The following is a 22,285-nucleotide window of genomic DNA, read 5'->3' as shown; positions in this document are numbered from 1 at the left end:
TTCTTGTTGGCTTTATGGTGCTTTGTGTTATGCTTTGGTGTTCTCATTGCATCATGTTTGTGCTTTGGACATGCATATATCCCTATGCTATTGTGCTTCTTTGAATGCATGTTCAGATGATCTTTTGCTTTGCTATGAGATCATTGTAGTCATTTCTATATGACTATTTTGGTGTATGATCAAGTTGCTCACATGTTTCTCATCATGTTTACTTGATCGCAATTTACTTGTTACATTATACTTGTCCTTTTATTACTTGCTTTACCTTGAGGGTCTAATGTGTTTTGTGCAAGTGTTTCAGGTTACAAGTATATATGTTCCAAGTGCATCACAGCTTCTCATCATTTTGAAGGGGAGAAACTTTAAGCACTTTTAGTTTATATTGTTTAAGTTTTTATTCAATATAATGTGTTTGTACCCATGTGCTTTTGTAAGCTTTTAGGGTTAATGTTTTATGCATAGTTTGTAGGCTTTATGGTATGTACCTTGCTTAATGCAGCCTTTATGCTATGTTGAAATCAGTACTTTAATCTAAAGGTTCTGCATTTTGGTTTATGTACTGTCACTCTTGTGCCCTTGTAGGATTGTTCCTAGATGCATATGCCTTGTGTGCTATGCATTGGTTGAGTGTTGAGCATACAAGTGTCTTGCCTTGTGCTTGTTAACTTGTATGTCCTTGTGTTCATTCCAAGTGTGAATGAGCACTGTGATCACTACCTTGTGGTGTTCACTTGGTTGATCAAGCCATGGTTTGTTTATTAACTCCATCTTTGCTCGATCACATATTGCCTATTTCATATGCATTTATAATTTTCTGCTTACAATGATCATGGTGTATTGTTGTGTTTCAGGAGTATTATGTTCATATGATTCAAGTGCTTCACAGCTTCTAGAGTTAGGTGTGAGTGAGTTTTGTTCAACTGTTCCCAACTCACATGTTAAGTCTAGAGTCTGTTTTAGGGTTTTGTCACGGAATAGCCGAAGGGGGAGATTGTAAGGTTGAATTTATTCAACCATCTAATTGGCTTTATTCCGTGCCAAATTTGCTTGTAATTCAGCATTTAGTAACCCTGTATTTAGGTGGGTTTGTTGTAAGGGTAGTGAGTGAGATAGAGAGAAGTTTGCTCAAGAGTGTGCAAGAAAACAGAGACTCGCGGCTGGGACTCGCGAGTGGACTTGCGGCTGCAAGCCGCCAGAAGCTGCACACGTGCCAAGCATGCTGGAAGATGAACAGTCATGCTAGCTGGAGCACTACAGGACAAAACAGGACAACTGGCCATACGGTTAACTCGCGACTGGATCTCGCGACTTGGTCAAGCCGCGAGGTCAAGCCGCGAGCCACCCCTGTTTTGTAAAACCTGACGTTTCACATTCCTCTCCCACTCCAGTATAAATACCCCTTTAACCCACGATTGAAAGAGAGCTTCCAGAGAGAATTTTGAGAGAGAAACCCTAAAGAAAAACCAGATTGCTTCACCCACAATCTATACCTTAGAGTCTCTTCAAATTCCCTTACTCTCTTCCTCTCCATTGTCAAATCCTTGAGAGGCATTATACCAAACCTGGTTCTCACTATTATCATCTCTATGAGACAGTTGTTTGGAGTTCTGGGAAGCAGTTAGGAAGGAGCCAATCTTCATTGGTTGATGCTACGGTCTAGTAGCGGAATCCGGGAAGCTAGAAAAGAAAAAGGTTCGGCGCAACCTCGTTGGAGCAAGAAGCTTGGAGGGCTTAGGTGCACTGGGTAGATTAGGCTTGGAGGGTCTATTGCTGTCCTTGTATCCCAACTGTATTTTCTAGTGGATTGATTACCGCTTGGAGGGCGGCGGAGAGGTTTTTCGCCGAGGACTTCGGTTTCCTCTTCGATAACACATCGCGTGTTGTCTTTGTGTTTGCATCTTCCTTCCTCTCTATCTTTGCCTTTACATTATCTGTTGTGGTTTTATTTTGTTATGGCTTAGATAGTTTATAACCAATTTCATATTATAGCATGTGTTAAGTTTCCGCACACTAGTTGTTTGACATATTGCTTGAGTTGGTTAAGTTGTATTTTGGGGGTCTAAACGTTCAAAGGTGTTTTGTACACGTTTTTGAACTTTCAGCTTAAGTTTGCGGGCTGCTGTAACTAAGGCGAAGGCGAGCTTTTCCATGGGTGGGTACCTCTCCTCAGCACCACTAAATGCCCAACTGGCATAGTACACAAGCTTTTAAACCTTGTCTTCTTCTCTTACCAAGGTCGCGCTGACGGCCGCCAAGGAGACAGCTAGATTCAGGAAGAGCTCTTCCCCCGGTTGTGAAGGACTTAATAGCAGTGGGGAAGAAAGGTAGGCTTTTAGCTCCTCGAATGCTTGCTGACACTCAACTATCCACTCAAAAGATTTCTTCAGCGTGCGGAAGAAGGGTAAGCACTTATCCGTCGCTCTCAATACGAACCTGTTCAGGGTGGCTACTTTACCGTTTAGACTCTGCACTTCTTTCACTTTCTTCGGGGGGGCCATCTCTACTATGGCTTTGATCTTGTCTGGGTTGACCTCGATACCTCTTTGGGACACCATAAGGCCCAAGAACTTTACCGCTGTCACTTCGAATGCACACTTACTCAGATTAAGCTTCATGTTGTAGAAGCGAAGGGTGTCGAATGTTTCCTCGAGATCCTTCAAATGGTCTTCTTCCCTTCGGCTTTTTACCAACATGTCATCGATGTAGACTTGAACATTCCTCTCGATTTGGTTCGCAAACATCTTGTTCATGAGCCTTTGATACATCGCGCCCATGTTCTTAAGGTTGAATGGCATTACTTTGTAACAAAAAAGACCTTAGCTAGTAACAAATGAAGTCTTCTCCTGATTTGCTTCATCCATCCGAATCTAATTGTACCTTGAGAAAGTGTCTATAAGGCTCAATAGCTGGTGCTGAGCTATAAAGTCTACCAGTACGTCGACTCGAGGAAGGGGATAGCTACCACCTTGTTAAAGCGAGCTATGTAGGATCTTAGCGTCTCGTCCTCTCATTGCTTGATACTCATCAAGCACGCAGTAGACTTCTTATACCTATGCCTTCCAATAAAGTGCAAAGTGAACTGGGCGCTTAGCTCCTTGAAAGTACTGATGGAGTTAGGCGTTAGTCGGCTAAACCAAATTCTCGCAGGACCCTTTAGCATCGTAAGGAAGGCCCTACACATGATCTCATTTGCTACTCCTTGAAGGTGCATTAAGGTCTTGAAAGTCTCTAGGTGATCGAGAGGGTCCTTGACTCCGTCGTAGCTTTCTATCTGAGGCATGCGAAACTTCTATGGTAGGGGGAAGGAGTTGACGGATGCGGTGAAAGGCGAGTCGGTTCGGTGACTAGATCATCGAGGTCATTGGACACTCGTCCTTTGAAGGCGTTCATTATAAGGTCCTTCTTTTCCTTCGTCATCTGCATCTCTACGACAATGTAAGGGGGAGCCGTGTCTGTTGTGGAAGGACGGCTCATGTCTTGTCACTTCGGTCTGCTCGGGGCGTTACTACCTTCCGACCCTTCTCGGTCTCTCCTCTCAGCACTGGTACCTTCTTGGTCTTCCTTTTGGGTACCCATAGCGGCGTTTTTTAGCCGTAGCTGTTCTTCAAGGTCCTAATTCCATTTAGTGAGACGTTCCACTACTGCCATGAGGGTTTGGACCTGCCTCTCCAGGGCAGTGGGTCGCGGCTCGTTTCCCTGAACGTTGTTAGTAGTTGCCATCAAGCGAGTAAGTACCATGCAACTCTTTGTCTGGGAAGCGATAGGCTAAAGTGCGCTTTTCCCACAGACGGCGCCAATTGATGATGCCAAAAAATCAACAGTAAGCTACACGGTCCTCACGTACTCGAAACAACACCTGCACAACACAAAAAGAGAAGACTTTGCAGAGAGCACCGGTGTGGTGCCGGCCAAATACCCTCCGAAGGTCAAGTTAGAATTTCTCACAACTCTAGAGTGCCAGAGCAGGTAAAATTATGCGTACCTTGGTTAATGAGGGTGTTGGGGCTTTTATAGTAGTAGAGGATTGACATTTTTTCCTTGCTGTAAAAGTCTTTTCCTTATAGGAATCCTTACAAAGTGTATATTGCGGAATCCTTTCCTTGTAGGAGTCCTTTTAATCAGCACTAAACGTGAAGCGCAAGGTATTTTCTTATATATGCAAACGTGGAGATCAAGCTAAGCTTTGTCAGGATCATCAGCTCCACTTGATCCTTTCAGCTTTCTCGTCGTTAGCCACCCATGCCCTTTTCCTAAGGTCATCCCGTCAACTCTGAGGTGCGCTACGTGATCTCCTTTACGCCGTCGTCTCCAATGAATCCTGACAGGTTTAACTGTGGTGCTACTTTATACATTTTCAAGGGTGAATACTATTACTATAATTTTTCCCCTTATCATCATGCAATTGTAGTCATGCCATATGTAACCACATAGAAAACCTAATCAGCTGCTCTTACCAAATACCACCAACAATCCTATTCCTTTCCTCTCTCAAATTCAATTCTCCACCGCAATCTTAATTCCCTCTCTCTCTCTCTCTCTCTCTCTCTCTCTCTCTATATATATATATATATATATATATCACACGCATTGTACCCTTTTCTTCAATATCTCTATTCCTCTTCTAACTCTTCCATCACTGAGTAGAAGTCAATGTGTCTCTTACATTTGGGTATTTTAAAATTGTTTTCAAATGATTGTACCAATAAAAGTGAATGTGTATAAATTTTGTTTAAGGTTGCTGCTATTGCATTTGTCTTTTCTTCACCTCGCCATATGAAAGTATGTTAATTTCTTGGGTAGAAAACTTATATATATTAAGTGGAGGTATGGTTTTCATTATTTCAACATGGCTCTTACTCAACATTTTTTAGCAAGTGCCACATGCCGATAAGGTTCTTTTAAAGTTTAGACCTGTTAAAATTTAAAACTTATTATTTTATGGGGTACCTTTTATTTTTTTTTCTTTTTTTCTCTTTTGAATTGTCATATATTTTTTGAATTATTTCAATAACTTATTCTTTGATTATATATCTTTTTTGGCATTTTGGAAATTTTAACATCTAAATTTGTGTACACACACATATATATTATTTATAATTTGTAGGCTCTAAATCTTTTAATTCCTTTCAATAGTTATAACCATGGATTATTCTTTTCAATATAACCCATCTTTCTCTTATATTTTTTTATTGTTTAGTCATATATATTTTGTTTTGTTTCAATAATTTCTATGCAATGAATTATCTTATTCTTTAATATTTTTCGGTCTTTTAGAAGTTTTAATATCTGAATTTTTGAGTTATTTTTTTACAGTATCTAAAACTGTTTGACAAATTTTTTGTAAGTCATTACACGTTCAAGCATACAAGAGCAAATTGTAACACAAATTGAAGTTATATAAGAGCAAATCATGGAATAATATAATTTTTTAATCAATTTAAGATACCTCACAAATAGATAGGTTCCCATACATAACACGAGTTAACGATTAGTCAATATACATTAGAATGGTGGAGCAAGGAAAAAAGTGTATACTTTGATTATTTTTACCACCTGTTAAGACCTTGGCCATCAAAGTCAAAAAAACCTTGTTCTCGAAGAAAAAGACGTTAACGTGGAACTATATAAAAAATAATAATAAAAAAAGACTTTTTGAAGAAATTTGAGTCAAGATATAAATTTTGGAAAAATTGCCTTAAATTTCTATTTTAGAAAACTAAATTGATGTTGCAAAGTCAAGAAAAAGAAAAGGGTATTGTCACAGTGCGAGCATAATAAGAACAAAAAAAGTGTTGGTGAGGGCAAAGAAAACAATAAGACTTTCTTAGTTTCGAGACATACAAGGGAATGAAAAATAAGGGGCCGTTTGAATTTGTTATTTCCATAACTCATAACTCAAAAATAGTGGGACCCATGACTGGGAAGTCCGTTTGGATTTTGTTTCCAATTTTTTTGTTCCCATCACTCAATTCTCTGATTTTTGAGTGATGAGTTATGGAAACTGAAAACACATTTTAGGTGTTTTCAATTTCCAAAACTCAGTTTTCAATGGCATTTTCGTAATTAAACTCACAACTCTCTCACTAATCAGCCGCATTGTTTGACTTTTGGTTTTTTCTTTTTTTCTTTTTTTGGGTAAACAAAGCCCAGCCGCATATCTTGACTTTTCAAAATTTTTTTTTTTTTTGAAACAAAAAGTAACAGCAGAACTGAGTGATAAGTGCCAAACGGGTGGAGTTAGGGAAATTGGGGTATTTTCAATGATGAGTTATGAGTAATAAGTGACGAAAATTGAATGATGAGTGATGACAAAAATAAAAAAATAAAATAAAATCCAAACAGCCCCTAAGATTTTCTCTAGGGAGATGCTTTTTGGGATGCTACAACCACTGAAAGTTGTTGTATACAAAATAAGTGAAGATCTCATATAAGTTCACATAAATTTCTTAAAAGATATATTATTATATTTGGGGTGGGTCTCAAGTTAGACATAAATTAAGAAGGGCTATTGTAATTGATTTTATAATTGTGGAATGATTCAAAATTGGTCCTATGATTTTTCAGTTCAAGGAGAAATATTTTTCCATGTGAATCTCTATGTTCTTGTATGTGATTAATACTTTTTTTTTTTTTTGAGAATGTGATTAATACTATTTTGGTTCTTATATTTTGGGATTACTTTCACTATGGTTCATACTTTTTCTTAGCATTGAACTTGGTCCATATTATTTTTAATTTGTTGTCAAGTTATTCCCTACGGTCAACTCACGTGTCAGACAATGTGTATTGTTGACAAATTAAACTTACACGGTTAATAAAATAATAAATTTTTTTAATAAACATTAAAAAATGCGGCTCATTATTTGAATAAAAAAATCCGAACAAGAAAAATGATTAAAAAGTAAAAATCACCGCAGTAAACACAAAGAAAATTGGGATGTATATAAAAACATTTCTCTTCTATCTCCATAAAAATATCATACGAAATTGAAGTGTGTATCAAAGATTTGGTGTGATTCAATAACTGAACCCGTCACTTTAGCTTCATAAGATCTTCTTCCGCCTTGGTGTGCATTTGGGTTCCAACTAAAACTGGATTTTTGCTTAAATTCAAACAGGTTTCATGTGGGTCCCATAACTAAGAAGCTTATTTTCCGATAGCTTATTTCTTTACATGACCATGTATTGTTTTTGGTCAAAAAGCTATGCCCAGATACTGTTTGTTTGTCTGTTTTTCTGTTTATCAATAATGTTAGAAATACAAAATTTTTTTTAAAAGAAAATTTTATAAACTACTGATATGGTGAGTTATTGCTAAATGAAAAATAATGTTAATAATAGGTTTAGATAAAAACTAGTAAGAAATTGGTCACATCAATAGTCTGTAAAAATGTTGTAAAATAATTTGTTGCTGTAGCATTCCTCTTTGTTTATTGTGGTTCCACTCCACTTTTTTTTTCTTTTCTTTTTTTCTTTTTTTGCTAGAATATTTTCATTAAAAAAATTAGCTTATTTTATTTAACTTTTATCTACAGTACTTTAAGTAAAAAAATTTTAATAAAAAACATAAATTGTTTTCAAACAAACACTTAAGTGACTTTTGTCTAGGTGAAGCCACATTCATTACATCTAAAGAGCAAGGTAGAGAAATTTGTTGAGGATAGATTTTAATAACAGGTAAAATCTATTACTCACACTATTCGTAACAAACCACCCTTGTAATAATTGACTACTATGAGACTCATGAAAAATGGGAATAGAAAAACGAAAGTTTCTTAAGTAAGCTAAATTAATGGATTGACTAACAAGGGTAGGGAGTTTCATTATGAAAAATGCTAAGATCACAATTTTTATACTACTTTTGTCACAATTCACAGTAGGGTAAGTTTTAAGTAGTAGAAGTGTGAATTTACATATACTCACCATTTTCTACAGTACTTTAAGCAAAATGTTTTTAGTAAAAAATATAAGTTGTTTTCAAATGAACACTTAAGTGACACTCGTATAGGTCAAACCACATTCATTAGGTCTAAAGAGAAAGGTAGAGAAATTTGTTAAGGATAGATTTTAATAATGGGTAAAATTTGTTACACTATTCGTAACAAACCACCCTTATAATAATTGACTGCTATGAGACTCATGAAAAATGGGAATAGAAAAACAAAAGTTTCTTAAGTAAGCTAAATTAATGGATTGACTAACAAGGGTAGGGAGTTTCAATATAAAAAACGCTAAGATCATAACTTTTGTATTACTTTTGCCACAATTCACTATATAGTGAGTTTTGAGTAGGTAGAGGTGTGAATTCACATGTACTCGCCATTTTTCTCCAAATTATAATCACAGCATTTTTCTCTCGATATCAAAAGGTAATTGTAAATCTATAAAAAGCAAGTAAAAGATAGAAAAAGACTAAACAGTGTGGGTTGAAATTTGAAAAGAGATTTGTTTGGCAAGGCAGGTGGGGTGGGGCTCTTATAGTTGGAATTCCCAATTTGATATAATATAAAGGACTATAAATGGACAAAGTTTCCTCAAACTTCTCTATATCTTTATATTGAGTATGAATTTTGAAAATCTAACCAATGGATTGCATTTTCTTATTTATACTTCATGCTTGCAAAATATCAACAATATCAAAGATCAATTGCTATATCATCAAACCAATGTTAAAATTTCAAATTTTTGTAATCTAAAATTATGTATAAAAAATTAGTTTATTAATCGAACAGTAACTAATATCCGATTTGAAAGAAATTTGATATATATGTTAAGAACATAAAGAACATGAGATTCAATTGTTAGATTTTCAAAATTCATACCCAAAAAAAAAGTTAAATGAGAAGTTTGAAAAGTTTTTCTCCAAACTAGTTTAAAGAGAAACTTTGTTCACTACAAATAGCCGAGAGAGGGATTGCCTTGCTGCAACTTCCTTTGCCCTCGTTTCCTTCCCTTTCTTTTACTTCTCTTTTTCCCTCTTAAAAGTTAAAACCCGCTACCTATCTATTTATTCCTTGCATGTCAAATTGCCCAGCTTATGATTGCCCCTAAATCGAGCTCGTGTTAATTACTAGCATTCAATTGACACCAGCTGAAACAGGACAAAAAAATTCCTGTCCTCCAATAGCCATTTCTGAAATTTTCCGTTCATCAGGACCCAAACATTCCTAGACAAAGGGCAACTCCAAAGTGCATGTATCATTGACTCATCAGTCTGTTCGCAAATCCCACACCTGGCCACATCAACTCGGACCTCCCAACCTCCCTTCACCCATTGGCCATTACCCATTTCCCAACTTTCACGCATCAAATACCAGGACTTCAACCTTATCTACGCAGCCTCTTTTTCTAGTAAGCAAAAAGACATACGCACAATCTTACTCGTCATGATCATGTACTTTACGAAGGGGTTTCTCCTTCTACACACATTGCTTGTATTCCTTATTCCCCAGTTTGACACTTTACAAGACATCTTAACCATCAGCAATCCCATCAGAGATGGTGGTGACCCTTTAGTCTCTAACGGAGAAACCTTTGCACTTGGTTTCTTTAGTCCCGGAGAGTCCACCAACCGCTATGTTGGCATTTGGTTTTATAAAGCTCCTGAAAAACCCGTGGTCTGGGTTGCAAACAGAGACAGTCCTATCAATGATAATTCCGGGGTTTTCTCAATTAATCTTCATGGAAACCTAGTGCTCTATGGCGAGGACCAAAAACAACCCATTTGGTCCACAAATATTGTCACAAAATCAAACTACAATACTACTCATGCTCGGCTCATTCATTCAGGAAATCTAATGTTGTTGATTAATGAAACAAATGAGGTGCTATGGGAAAGCTTTGACAATCTAACTGATACATTTCTTCCAGGCATGAAACTTGGGTTAGATCGAATGAACGGTCTAAATCGAATTCTAACATCTTGGAAGTCCAAAGATGATCCAGGAATTGGCAATTGCTCCCTCATTCTCAATACCAATAGCTCCTCCCCAGAGTTGTTTTTGTATAAAGGTAATATTTTGTGGTGGCGTTCTGGTCATTGGAATGGTATTGGATGGAGTGGAATACCAACATCGTCAAGTAATGATTCGGTCATGAATTTCAAGTTATTTAACAACCAGTATGATACTTCTACAATTTGGGGTTTACGTTACCCAGACGTGTCATTATTGTCAAGATTAGTGGTGAATGGATCTGGATCAATTCAACGCTTTGTGAGTGAAATTTCAGATCAAGAATGGGACATTCTTGGGACAGTTCCATTGGACCGGTGTGACAATTATGGGAGGTGTGGTGCATTTGGTAAGTGTCAAGTTCAAAATGGTACTGAATTTGAATGCACTTGTCTACCTGGGTTTGAACCAAGATCACCAAGTGAATGGTCTGCGAGAAATGCGACGAGTGGGTGTGTGAAGAAGCATGGGAGGGCATCCATCTGCATGAGTGGTGAAGAGTTTGTGAAGGTGGAAAATGTGAAGCTTCCGGATAGTTCATTTGCACGAGTCGATGAGAAGCTGAGTTTGAAGGAGTGTGAGCAAAAATGCTTGGAGAATTGTTCTTGCACGGCGTATGGAGGAGTAGATGTGAAAGAGGAAGTTGGTTGCATAAGATGGTATGGTGAATTGATGGATACAAGAGTGTTGGATGGGGGCCAAAATTTGTATGTACGTGTTGATGCAATTGAGTTAGGTACTTGACAATTTACTGAGACAAATTATTTGAGGCAATTTTTTTTATACCATACATGCACACAACAATATCACTCTTATTTTTTTTAATATGTGATTTCATAATTGATGCATGATAAAAATAATATTGGGAGTATGCCTATTTAAAGGTGATGTTATTATAATTACAATTTATCATCTTAATTGTAAAAATAGTTTTCAAAAATTTTGCACCACTCTTGTTGCATAATGGAGAAATTTTCTTGCTGTTTCCAGATCATTTCAAGGGATTCTTTGCCAACAAGAGGAGGCAGGCAATTATGATACTGGCTCTGGTTGTTACTTCATTACTAATTTTCCTCTGTGTGCATTGTTTAATAAAGAGGAAAAGAAAAGGTATGTGCAATTGGTTAATAAATCAACATGTGCATGTGAATTATAAGAGTGATACTACACTTATTATAGACTAGAAAAGGGGCCGTGTGATACATTATAAACTGCCATGTGAAAAAATTATATAAAATATTCAAAATATGTTGAAGTGATAACATGAAGCAATGTCATGATAACATGAAGAGGTTTTTGTTAAATAAAAGTAATACGAAATTAATGGGATAATTTTTTTTTTTTTTTTTAATCTCAAAGGTATGAAGAATTTACGCTATAGCATAATTGTCATAGAAAATAGATAAAGTGACGAATTCATCATGAAAAGTGAAAATTTAAAATTGCACATAAATGTTGATTACACTTTTTCACTTAAGGTAAAGAGTAATTAAGGACAAAAGAACAACATAGGGGTTTGTTTAGGATCCGCTTATTTTGTTGAAACTGAAAATTTTTTGCAAAAAGTACTGTAGATAAAAGTAAAAGTTAGCTAAAATAATACAGTGACACTCATGAATAATACCAAAAAGTGTAGTGGAGCTCATGAATAATAGCAAAAATAAGCTGACTTTTTAATTTGGAGGCAATTGCACACAGGATATATAAAAGAATTTTAATCCATTCCATATTATTGATGTTTATTATGTAGTATAATAAGTTGTTTGTTTGCTTAATTATAGTTTTTATTTATTTAATGTTTTGGAGTTTTTTTTTCTTTTTCTTTTTTTGAGTAAATAATGCTTTGGAGTTAGCATAAGATATTTATGATATCATTTTAATATTTGGTTGGCTTAAGGAAATATCATAGAATTTTTATGATGTCATGTTTATGTTATTAGAGTGTGATAATAGACCATTAAACGAAATATCTTTTTAATGGAATTTTAATATGATATTTATGTATTTTTCCCTAAAATATGCATATATTTTGAAATATTAAAATATTTCTATTAAAATATATTTTATTTCTCAACTTGGGATCATATTTTGAATTTTTTTTTTTTGGTAAATGGGAGAAAAAAAATAAAGAAACTACACCGGCAAAAAGCCAATAGGACAACGCCTAATTATAAATAAGTCAGAGAGATCATGATTGAAAGCGGGGAGTAACTCCACAAGAGGGTACTCAAAAATGCAGAACACTTCATCTTGTTTCACACCTTTCTTGCGAGAGGGTCAACGCATCTATTAGCTTCTCAGTAACAATGGCTGAACCGAATCTATGGAATTTGAATTGCCAACTGTTTACAGTCATCCAGAGGGGGAGAAATAATTGGATTTGTCTGAGTGGGATTTTGCAAAACATTTATTATGGCTTTTGCATCTAGCTTTACTTCAACGGCTTGGAAATTTTTGTTCACATAGATGGTTAGGCCATCCCTTAATGCCCATAACTCCACTTCAAAGCTCAAAGTAACACCAATCCTTCTTGAAAAGCCTACCACCCAATTACCAGATTCATCTCTGATCAGACCTCCTCCACCAGCTAAACCCGAGTTGCCTAGGGATGACCCATCCGTGTTTTGCTTTCTCCAATCACTTCTTGGCCTCTCCCATCTAATATTCTTCATTGCAAAACTGCTGGCTTTCTTCCAATCCGTGGCACACCAGAAGAAGTCACAGGCTTGACTAATTATATGGTTTGCCAAGTTTGGGTTGGGATTACTATTTTGGAAAATTACTTTGTTCCTTTGCTTCCATATCATCCAAATGGCAAAAAGGAAGACTATGTTCTAGGGAGATTCGCTAGGACAAAAACATTGATCATTCCGTGCATTCACGGTCAGCCAAGTATAAAGATCACATGTGAAAAAACTCCTCTCTATCTCAAAGATGCCAAACTGCTTCCAAAGATCCTTACTACCCCCGCAATCTCAAAGTAAGTGAATAATAGTTTCAGGTTTGTCGTGACACCGAGGACAAGAAGGGTCAAAACTGATTCCTCTTGATGCTAAACAATCTTAACACCAATGCTATTATGAAAGCATTTCCAAACAAAGAATTGAATTCGTGCAAGGATTTTTATTCTCCATATCCAATGCCCTTTAAATTCGTGGTTGACATTCCCCAAAGTTGCCAGTTTATACGTGCTTTTTAGATCAAAATTCCCATGGGTATTAGCTGCCCACGCCATTCTATCCTCACTCCTAGCTACAATGGCGTAGGGAGTAGCCTGAATTCCCAGCTTTATACTCAGAGGAAGATCAAAAGAAATTTTCGACCAATTCCACCCATTTGCCGATATCACTTCCTTCACTTTCATGTTACCTTCCTCCCTGTTCAAAGGACCTTGCACTAAATCTCTAATTGGACCTTAAGGAGACCAATTATCTGTCCAGAACCTAAGATTGTTATCACTCCCAATCACCTATTTTGTTCCGACATTAAAAACCTCTTGACCTTTCCTCATACCTTTCCACACTCGAGAGCAAGGAAGTTTGTCACTGTTGGCCTAGTTTGTTCTCCGACGAGTGCAGTATTTGTTCCTAAGAACTCTAGCCCATAAGGTTTCTTTTTCTGAACGGAACCTCCAGTTAAGTTTTGCCAACAAAGAGGTATTCCTTCCCTTTGCAGATTGTAATCCCAGACCACCCTCCTTCCTAGGCCTTGTCACCTTTTGCCAACCCACCCAATGCATCTTTTTAGAGGCCTCTATTAATCCTCACAAGAAATTCTTACTGATCCTGTCTATGCCTTCGAACACTTTACTTAGGAGGTAAGTACACTGCATTGAGAAATTAGGGATAGTAGACAAGGAAGATTGGATAAGAACTATTTTGCCCACCATAGACAAAAGATTTGCTTTCCACCCCAAAAGCTTTTGCTTCATTCTATCCAGGATAAAGTTAAAATCTTGATTCAACTGCCCCTATTTAGTAATAGGAATACCCAAATATTTCCCAATAGAAGAATTCGCTCTAAACCCAAGAAGACCGCACATATCCTCCCTGCTCTCCTTATCAACATTTGGCGAAAAAAACACCCTTAACTTGGACTCAGTAATAGTCTGCCCAGATTTTTCACAAAAGGTATCAAGCACCTCACAGATGGCAATGCAATTTGCTTGATTAGCTTTAGCAAAAAGCACCAAATCACCTGCGAAGAAAAGATGAGAGAAGCTTGGACCACTCCTAGATACTTTAACTGGATTCCACAATTTCTCACTGCATTTCCCCTCAATAAGTTGGCCTAGAAATTCCATACACAAAATGAATATGTAAGGGGACAGAGGATCTCCTTGTCTGATACCTCTAGAAGGGTTAATAGGCTCCAACATACCCCCATTAAATAAAATAGAGGTTGAGACTATGGAAATACAACTCATTATGATCTCCACCAGGTCCATAGGGAACTTGAAACCAAGAATCCTCTCCCTAATGAATCCCCACTCTAGCTTGTCATAAGCTTTTTCAAGATCTATCTTTATGGCCATGAATCCCTCTTTAACTTTGGCTTTGCTAATGGAGTGAACAATTTCTTGAACTATAATCGTATTATCAATACCCTTCCTTCCTGGAACAAATGTAGATTGAAGAGGGGAGACAAGCTTATCTAAGAAAGGTCTAATCCGAACCACTACAACCTTTGTGGTGACTTTATAAACAATATTACATAGACTAATTGGGCGGTAATTGCCCAACATTTCTGAGCCTTGGATCTTAGGAATAAGGGTAATAAGGGTTTCATTAAGATAATCTGAGATTTTTTTTCCCAGAGAAAATCCCTTTAATTTCCTCAACAAGAGATTTCCCAACCACCAGCCAAAAGCACTGGTAAAAACCTGCATGAAGCCCATCAAGACCTAGCGCTTTAAAAGGCTTCATCGACCAGAAAGCATATTTTATTTCCTCCTTCGTGACCTTAACACAAAGGGATTCACAATCGTTCTTCGAGAGATAGGCCTACCCCTGAGTCAAAAGTGGGGGATTCCTCTCTGATAGTGCTAGTGAAGAGCAGAAAAGGCCCTTAAAACCACCTCTAATATGCTCCATAACATCTCTCTTGTCATACAGCCACTCCCCTACACTGTTTTTGATGGTTAAAGTCCGGTTCCTGCTTCTTCTAACCATAGTGGACATATGATAGAAGGTGTTCCTATCTCCTTGAATCATCCATTTAACTCTAGACTTAAGAGCCCAAATGTCCCTTTCCTGGTCTAAAATAATCTCTAGCTCTCTTTGAAGATGCTTCTCTAACTACAATAGATTAAATGACGGTCTTGAGGAAATAGCCTTTTGAATTCCATTGAGCCAGGCCATAATCCTCCTCTTCTTACTAAAAACATTACGAAAATGATCCTTATTCCACTGCTTCACTTTAGTAACAAAGTTGTTTGTGGCCCCCTGAAGGGAATGAGCCTGATTCCAAGCAGACAAGACCACTACAAGAAAAGACGGATCAAACAACTAGTAACTTTGGAACCTAAAAGGTCTAGGAAGTTGAAGCTGGTAATGCTGTGCGGTTTCCAGAAGCACAGGGCAGTGATTAGAGTGGCAACGGGTGAGGTGGGTAACTTTTGCCTCTGGAAAGTTTTAATACCAATCAGGGTTTACAAAAAACCTGTCAATTCTCTCCTAAATTAGCACAAAAAGTTCTCTTCCATTAGACTAGGTGAACCTCAGCCCCGAGAACCCCAAATCAACCATGTTTCATTTATTAAGACAATCTTTGAATTGCAAAGATCTATTCATACTGACAACTCTGCCACCAAACATATCTTCCTCCACCAAAGGTTTGTTAAAATCCCCCACAATAACCCATGCCATACTATGAAGCTCAGCTAAAGCAGATAGATTATTCCATAGGATGGACCTTTCCTCAAATCTAGGACTAGCATACACCGCAGAAAAAATCCAAGAAAAGTCAGAGGCACATACCTTAACTGTGACATGAATTTCCTACTCAATCTTCGAAATCAACGACACCTCCACTCTCTCTAAATTCCACAACAACCATAAAACCCCAGCATAGCTAATAGTATCAGCATGAATTGCCCTATCAAATGGCAATTTATCGGTAATGGCTTTTGCTCAATCACCACCTATTTTTGTTTCCATTACCACCATAATTGCAAGGTTATGGTTATGAGCAAGTTCAATAACATATTTCTGAAAATTGGGTTTCAGAGAACCCCTACTATTCCATATGATAATATTCATGGGTAACAATATGAATTAGAACAAGCACAAATCAACAAGTAGAGGTATATTCACCTCGACCATCAAACTCCATCCTGTCCTCCTCCATCACTTCCTTACCTTGTCCCTCCCTGGCATTAGAAATAGCTGGCAAAGTAAAAGACCCATCACAGTGGTCTCCAATCTAGATTGAAGCACCTAGAGAACATTTGCCTAAACCTCTATCAACCTTCTTACCCACTACTTCTTCCATGGGGTCATGATGCATCACATTAGGTTCGGTGGGATTAAGTACAGTACTTTTCAATTTGTTAATCTCACCATCACCATCTTCAATTAGTACCTTCGAGCTCACCCCCAAGGAGTCGGACTCACTTTTCTTGCAGGATCGGTGAGCATCAGCGAACCCAACCTTGCAATCTCTTCTTATCACTGTGGGACGGCGCTCTAGGCTTCGTTAAGCACTGAACTGGACTACCTCCTTAGCCACTACTTTGTAATCCTTACCACTACCCTCACCACTTGTAACACTTCCACGACAAGACCCCCTAGAGTTATTACCCATCTCAACACCCATGGAGACGATGAAGCACAGTGGTTTGTCAGAGTAAAAGAAGCAGATTTATGGTGATTAGACTTTACAGTAGTCTTAGAGATATTGGAGGCTACCCTACCTTTGGCAAGGACCTTTTTACCCTTAGAAGCTTGTTTTAGACTTAATGATTTTGGGATGAAGCTAGAAGCATTAAAGCCCACAGGCTTAAGGCCCAAGAAAGTTGGGCTCACTTCTCGTGGGTTTGGATTAAAGATATTTGGAATCCTTTTCTCATCAATCTTGACCCATTGGGGCCCATTACTAGTCTGGGCCATACCATTCTTTCTATTGCTATCATTCACATGCTCCTTAATGGTGTCATTTTTCTAAAAGGTGGTGCCAGTGGGATTTTGTCCTTCCTCAAGATAACGGCCGTACCAGAGGTGCTATTGTACCTGCTAGGTTTGTACCCATTTCTTTTACGTGTCACAACCATCCAAGGTCCGTAGGTATTGTCCTCATTTGTACTAGCCTTAGCTGACTCAGCATCATGCCTTTCATATGGGCTTCCCTAAACCTTATCCACTCCTTCCTCTTCCTCCCTTGTCGATGGCTGAATTGGATGAATAGTGTAAGGGTAAACTTCCTTCCAATGTCCAATCGTACCACAGGAAAAACACAATTTATGGATTCCTTCATATATAACAGGCTATTTGAAATTCCCGATAAGTAAAGCAATGATCAGCGGCTTCTCCACATCTATCTGCACACATATTTGAGCATAACAACCCCTCGCTTCCAAAGCAATATGAGTGTCAATCCTCAGGACCTTCCCAATGGTGCTACCAATCTCCTTCAATGCTTCCACATGGTAGTATTCAATAGGGAGTTCATTAAGTCTTACCCAAACTGCAATAAATGATACATCGGTAGAGCATGGTCTGAAATTTGGAGCCCAAGGCCGTATAGAGAGGAAGTGCTCTCCAATGAACCAGGGACCTTTATCTAGCACTAAATCATTGTCTTCCATTGCCAAAATTTTGACTAGAAAAAAAATCCTTACTCAGATCCACATAGTCAAGTCTTCCTTTCAGTTTCCATAAGGCAGAGATTTTTTGTTGTAAGAAATTAAATCCCACCGTTCTCCCATAAACCTTAACAATCAATGCTCTTGCCCACGGGGCCCTGATTTTTTGCTTCAACTTTTCAGTTATACTCACTGCAGCAAGTCCCTTCCTAAGGCTGGAAGTGTCAAGTTCAACCTCAGGGGACACTTCCATCTGGTCGATAAGATCAAAAGTTCTTCGATATGCCCCTGGGAGCTCACCCACGAGTTTACCTTTAAAAGATAACTGATGATTTGCATGACCCTTTCCCCACGAGAACTCCTTCTCTGTGTTAGCATTCTCTTCCATGAAATTTGCATGATGAATGTCTTTAACCTTTTTGTTACTCCTGGTCAGTTCAGCTTCTTCCTCCGAAGAGAGACCCCGAGAGGTTCCCCAAGAGCTCATGTTCCCCTGGCTTGGCTATACAATTTCCAGACAAAGATCATAAGAATAATAGAATATGCTTCAATGGTGCTACCGACCCATGGAAAATAATTTTTAATTTCTCCATATTGTGAAGTATGTTGAACACATCCAGCGTTTTTAAAGACAAATTGTTTCCTCTGTATGTTCTACTGCGCCTGTGCTTTAGGCTAGTGTGTCTCCATAAAAAAATCAGTTTGTTTTAACTTTTAAAAGCTTAATGGGCTTCGACTTTTTGAAGGCCAATCTTTCACCAAAACTAATTTAAATAAGACTCACACGACCTTAACCTCTTTTCTTTTCTTTTCTTTTATTTCTGTTTTTTTGGGGGGAGAAGAGTGCAAAAGAGGCTAGGTAAAAGGCTAAATAAGAAATTACCCTAGTAAAGTGCCATATGAAAGAACCTCATGGTCTCTCACATGAGATTTTTGCATTCTTATATAATTTCTTTTATATAAAAAATTTAAAAAAAAAAACTAAAAAAGCTATATATATATATATATATATTTGTGGGGCCCAATAATTTATGGGTCAGGTCCACTTGCTCGTGGGAAGTCCAAAGGCCCAAGCCAAAGAAGGCTACGGCCCAATCTCAATAACATAAAGCCCAAATGGCCCGGAGATGTTGCCGAGGACAGTTCAGTCCTCGGCAGACCCAAAATTCCACCGAGAATAGGGGCAAAAACGGTATAGGACCAGACTGGAAAGGAGACCTAAAATATCTCGGGAAAGCTGCCCTCATCACCCTTCCCAGATAAGACTCTACATCCAGCAAAGCCGGATTCTTCGGCTTTATCAACCACCCCCAGTGATTCTGGGATTAGACTGGCGGGACAAATATCAGTCTTGGAAAGTTTGACCCTACACGTGGACGAAGGACAGCGAGCGTCAGCGAGTATAAAAAAGAAAGTAAGTAATCTAGATGGGGGGCTCCTATTCTACCTCCAGGAGAAAAACTCCATGGGTGAAAACCCCTTGACAAGGTATGCACACCACATAAAAGAAAAGAGAAAGAAACCCACCGCCGGATAACCGGAGGAAGACCTTAATCGTCCTCGGACTAAATCCGAGGAGTCCAACCCCTCAGGATGTGACGCTATAGGGCTTAAATGTTCAAGTCCAACTCCTTTTTCTACATAAATGCCCCTAAAAACAAGACCGGACCATCGCCCCGTGATCAAAGACAAGCCTTTCAAGCCCACTCTCTACAAATCATATTGTGAGGGATCTTTCATGTACGAGCCCAACATCATCATTGGGCCGTTAAATAATCGTGTCCCTACAATTGGCGCCGTATGTGGGAAGGCTTGCGCGTTGGCACAGGTGGCGTTTGAGTCAACTCTCTAGCAAGCAGAGATTCGCAGGTTTTCCCCCATCTCCGGTGACATGCAGTTGTTATTCCGACATAGACTTGTGCCAGGGCTTACCTCCTGTAGCGCCAACGGCACGGGCAGCTCTAGGGGCTTCCGACCCCAAGTCAGCTCTCCCCGCCATGGTCAAGGGGCTGACCTGCGAAAAAGAAAATAAGTACAAAAAAGTACTCAAAAAAGTTTTGGACAGAACCAAGGCCTTGCATGGTCCTCGGACTCAAGCCTATGGGAAAACCAAGTACTCAAAAAAGTTTTGGACAGAACCAAGGCCTTCCATGGTCCTCGGACTCAAGCCTATGGGGAAACCAAGTACTCAAAAAAGTTTTGGACAGAACCAAGGCCTTGCATGGTCCTCGGACTCAAGCCTATGGGGAAACCAAGTACTCAAAAAAGTTTTGGACAGAACCAAGGCCTTGCATGGTCCTCGGACTCAAGCCTATGGGGAAACCAAGTACTCAAAAAAGTTTTGGACAAAACCAAGGCCTTGTATGGTCCTCAGACCCGAGCCTCTGGGGAAACCAACTACTTACAAAGAGAATACAAGTTTTGGACAGAACCAAGGCCTTGTATGGTCCTCGGACCCAAGCCTCTGGGGAAACCAACTACTTAAAAGGAAAAGCTACGTTACGTGGACCTTAGAATCTCCCCGAGGAAAACTCTCCATTAACAATTGGGTTAATTCCTGAACTACATGGATTCTCTAGTTTGCCCTCGGATCCTCAACACCAAAGGGACCAGTACGGAATGGAGCAACATGTTTCCAAAAGCATAATCGAAGTCATTCAATGCTCGGTCACCCCCTCGGATGAATTATTTAGAATTTATCGTTCTCGGACAATATTTTCGCACTTATTACAGAACGTTCAACCGTTATCTCGATTAGTTTCCTAAGTTTTAACTTACTATGAATTGTTATTATTATGCCTGGTAGTGTCGATAAATTAGAATTAGTTGGATTGTGTTTCAAGGGTTTTTACTCTAAATATCGCTGAGGAGAAACACACACATGGAGCACACCCATTCACAAAGTGGTGTTGCCAAAAGAACAGTGTTCAAAACAAGTAAATAAATTTCCATTCTTACTAAAACAAAGAAATAGTACAGCGTACAATGAAAAGCTAGAATCAGCTTATGTCAAAGCTCACTACATAATCAAAAAGAAAGATACAAGAGAATAAGATAAAGCCGAGGAAGTGGCACAGAGGAGAGGTTGGCTACTGCTCCAAAACCTTGTTCTTCCTTAATGCTTTTACATGCCTATAACTCAGGCAGCAAAAGAAACCCAACTTGAGCCTCACACCGCTGAAGGAAAGGTGCAGGGAGCCAGAAGTTGAGGAGCCTTCACCAAAAATTTTCCTGCGACAGGGCAAAGGCGATGATGGCGGAGAATCTTTCTTCTGACACACCAAAATTCTAGCATGAACAAAACGTGCTTCGGATTTTGACTAAAAGAGGGAGAAACACCCTTTCCCCTCTGTCGAAGTGGAATATTCTTTTGAATTTATGCTTACTTTGCCCGTAGCTCACTATTCTGAGTCTCAGGAGGACACGGCACCTTTGTGGCAGAGAGAGTTCTTTCTCCCCAACCCTCGCCTCAAACATGTTATGCTAAGGGGGGATAGCACTGGATATGGGAGTTGTGATTTGGGAGGAAACTGAAGGATTGGTGCGTAGGTGAAGCAACTTTCTCTCCTATTTATTTAAAAAGATAAGGTGGTGGCATTTAATTCACGCAGCATCCCAAAAAACGCTACAGACAAAATGGCTCCGACTCAATCTCCAACGCCACCTGCAACCATGGGATTAAAGGAGTCTCGGGAAGGTGTACCTCGAACACTAGGACGCCAAAAAGTGTCGCGTGGCCAAAGACTACAGAAATACCTCTTAATTTGTGGGCCTAGTGAATTTGCGGCCCAAACCCGTTCTACATGGGGGCCCAACGACTATGGCTCACGCCGAGGAATAGTCGTTGCCGAGGACAACCTCCTGCTCGGCACCTCGTGAAATACCTGAGGAAAGGGAGAAACTGAACTCAAAAAGTTTTGGACAGAACCAAGGCCTTGCATGGTCCTCGGACTCAAGCCTATGGGGAAACCAAGTACTCAAAAAAGTTTTGGACATAACCAAGGCCTTGCATGGTCCTCGGACTCAAGCCTATTGAGACGCCAACTACTCGGATGGGGAAAGTCTTCGGCTCAAATACTATAAAATGTTAAGGCCAATAAAAGTGTTAGGATGATGGCGAGACGCCCCACTATTCGGTAGCCTAAGGGGGCTGTTCATTTTTGCGGGTGATATGTCTTCGGATGATTACTTCCTACCCCGCATAGAGCATCCAGTTCTAATCTCGTCATTGTTTTGGGTAAGTATCGTTATTCACAGGTAGGCATTGCTGTGTCAAACCATTCTATTAAAATTATAATGATATCTTTTTGTTAGCAAGTATTTTGGCCTTAGTTATCATTGATTCAAATGCTATACTATTATGCCGAGCAGCGTTTGCAAATTTGTAAAAACATAGAGACAGAACATGCGAAGTAAGATAACAACAATTTTTATTAATATGAAAAATTATTACAACGTACAAAGAAGGGCTTAAACAAGCCTATACAAAAGGTGAACTGCCGAAGCAGCGATAACATCCGCAATACAGATA

At 38.7% G+C, this 22,285-nt stretch overlaps 1 protein-coding gene across 1 annotated transcript; it reads left to right on the top strand.

Moving 5' to 3' along the window:
* The first annotated feature begins 9,392 nt into the window (after nt 1-9,392).
* Nucleotides 9,393-11,138, top strand: LOC126704239 (G-type lectin S-receptor-like serine/threonine-protein kinase RKS1). The gene is made up of 2 exons (XM_050403256.1): nt 9,393-10,689; nt 10,944-11,138. Exons 1-2 carry the CDS (start codon nt 9,393-9,395, stop codon nt 11,135-11,137), a joined length of 1,491 nt encoding a protein of 496 aa, XP_050259213.1. The 3' UTR covers nt 11,138.
* Nucleotides 11,139-22,285: the final 11,147 nt, after the last annotated feature.

The sequence above is a fragment of the Quercus robur genome, chromosome 10 (assembly GCF_932294415.1).
Source record: "Quercus robur chromosome 10, dhQueRobu3.1, whole genome shotgun sequence".
NCBI lineage: Eukaryota > Viridiplantae > Streptophyta > Magnoliopsida > Fagales > Fagaceae > Quercus > Quercus robur.
The sequence above is the reverse complement of the archived record's forward strand: the minus strand, read 5'-3'. Positions and strand labels throughout refer to the sequence as shown.

What these genes read in the sequence shown, in the direction of transcription:
- LOC126704239 (XM_050403256.1), top strand. Translation starts at nt 9,393, where the DNA reads ATGTACTTTACGAAGGGGTTTCTCCTTCTACACACATTGCTTGTATTC. An exon ending in TGTTGATGCAATTGAGTTAG is followed by an intron (nt 10,690 to 10,943) that starts GTACTTGACAAT and finishes TGCTGTTTCCAG; the next exon opens with ATCATTTCAAGGGATTCTTT.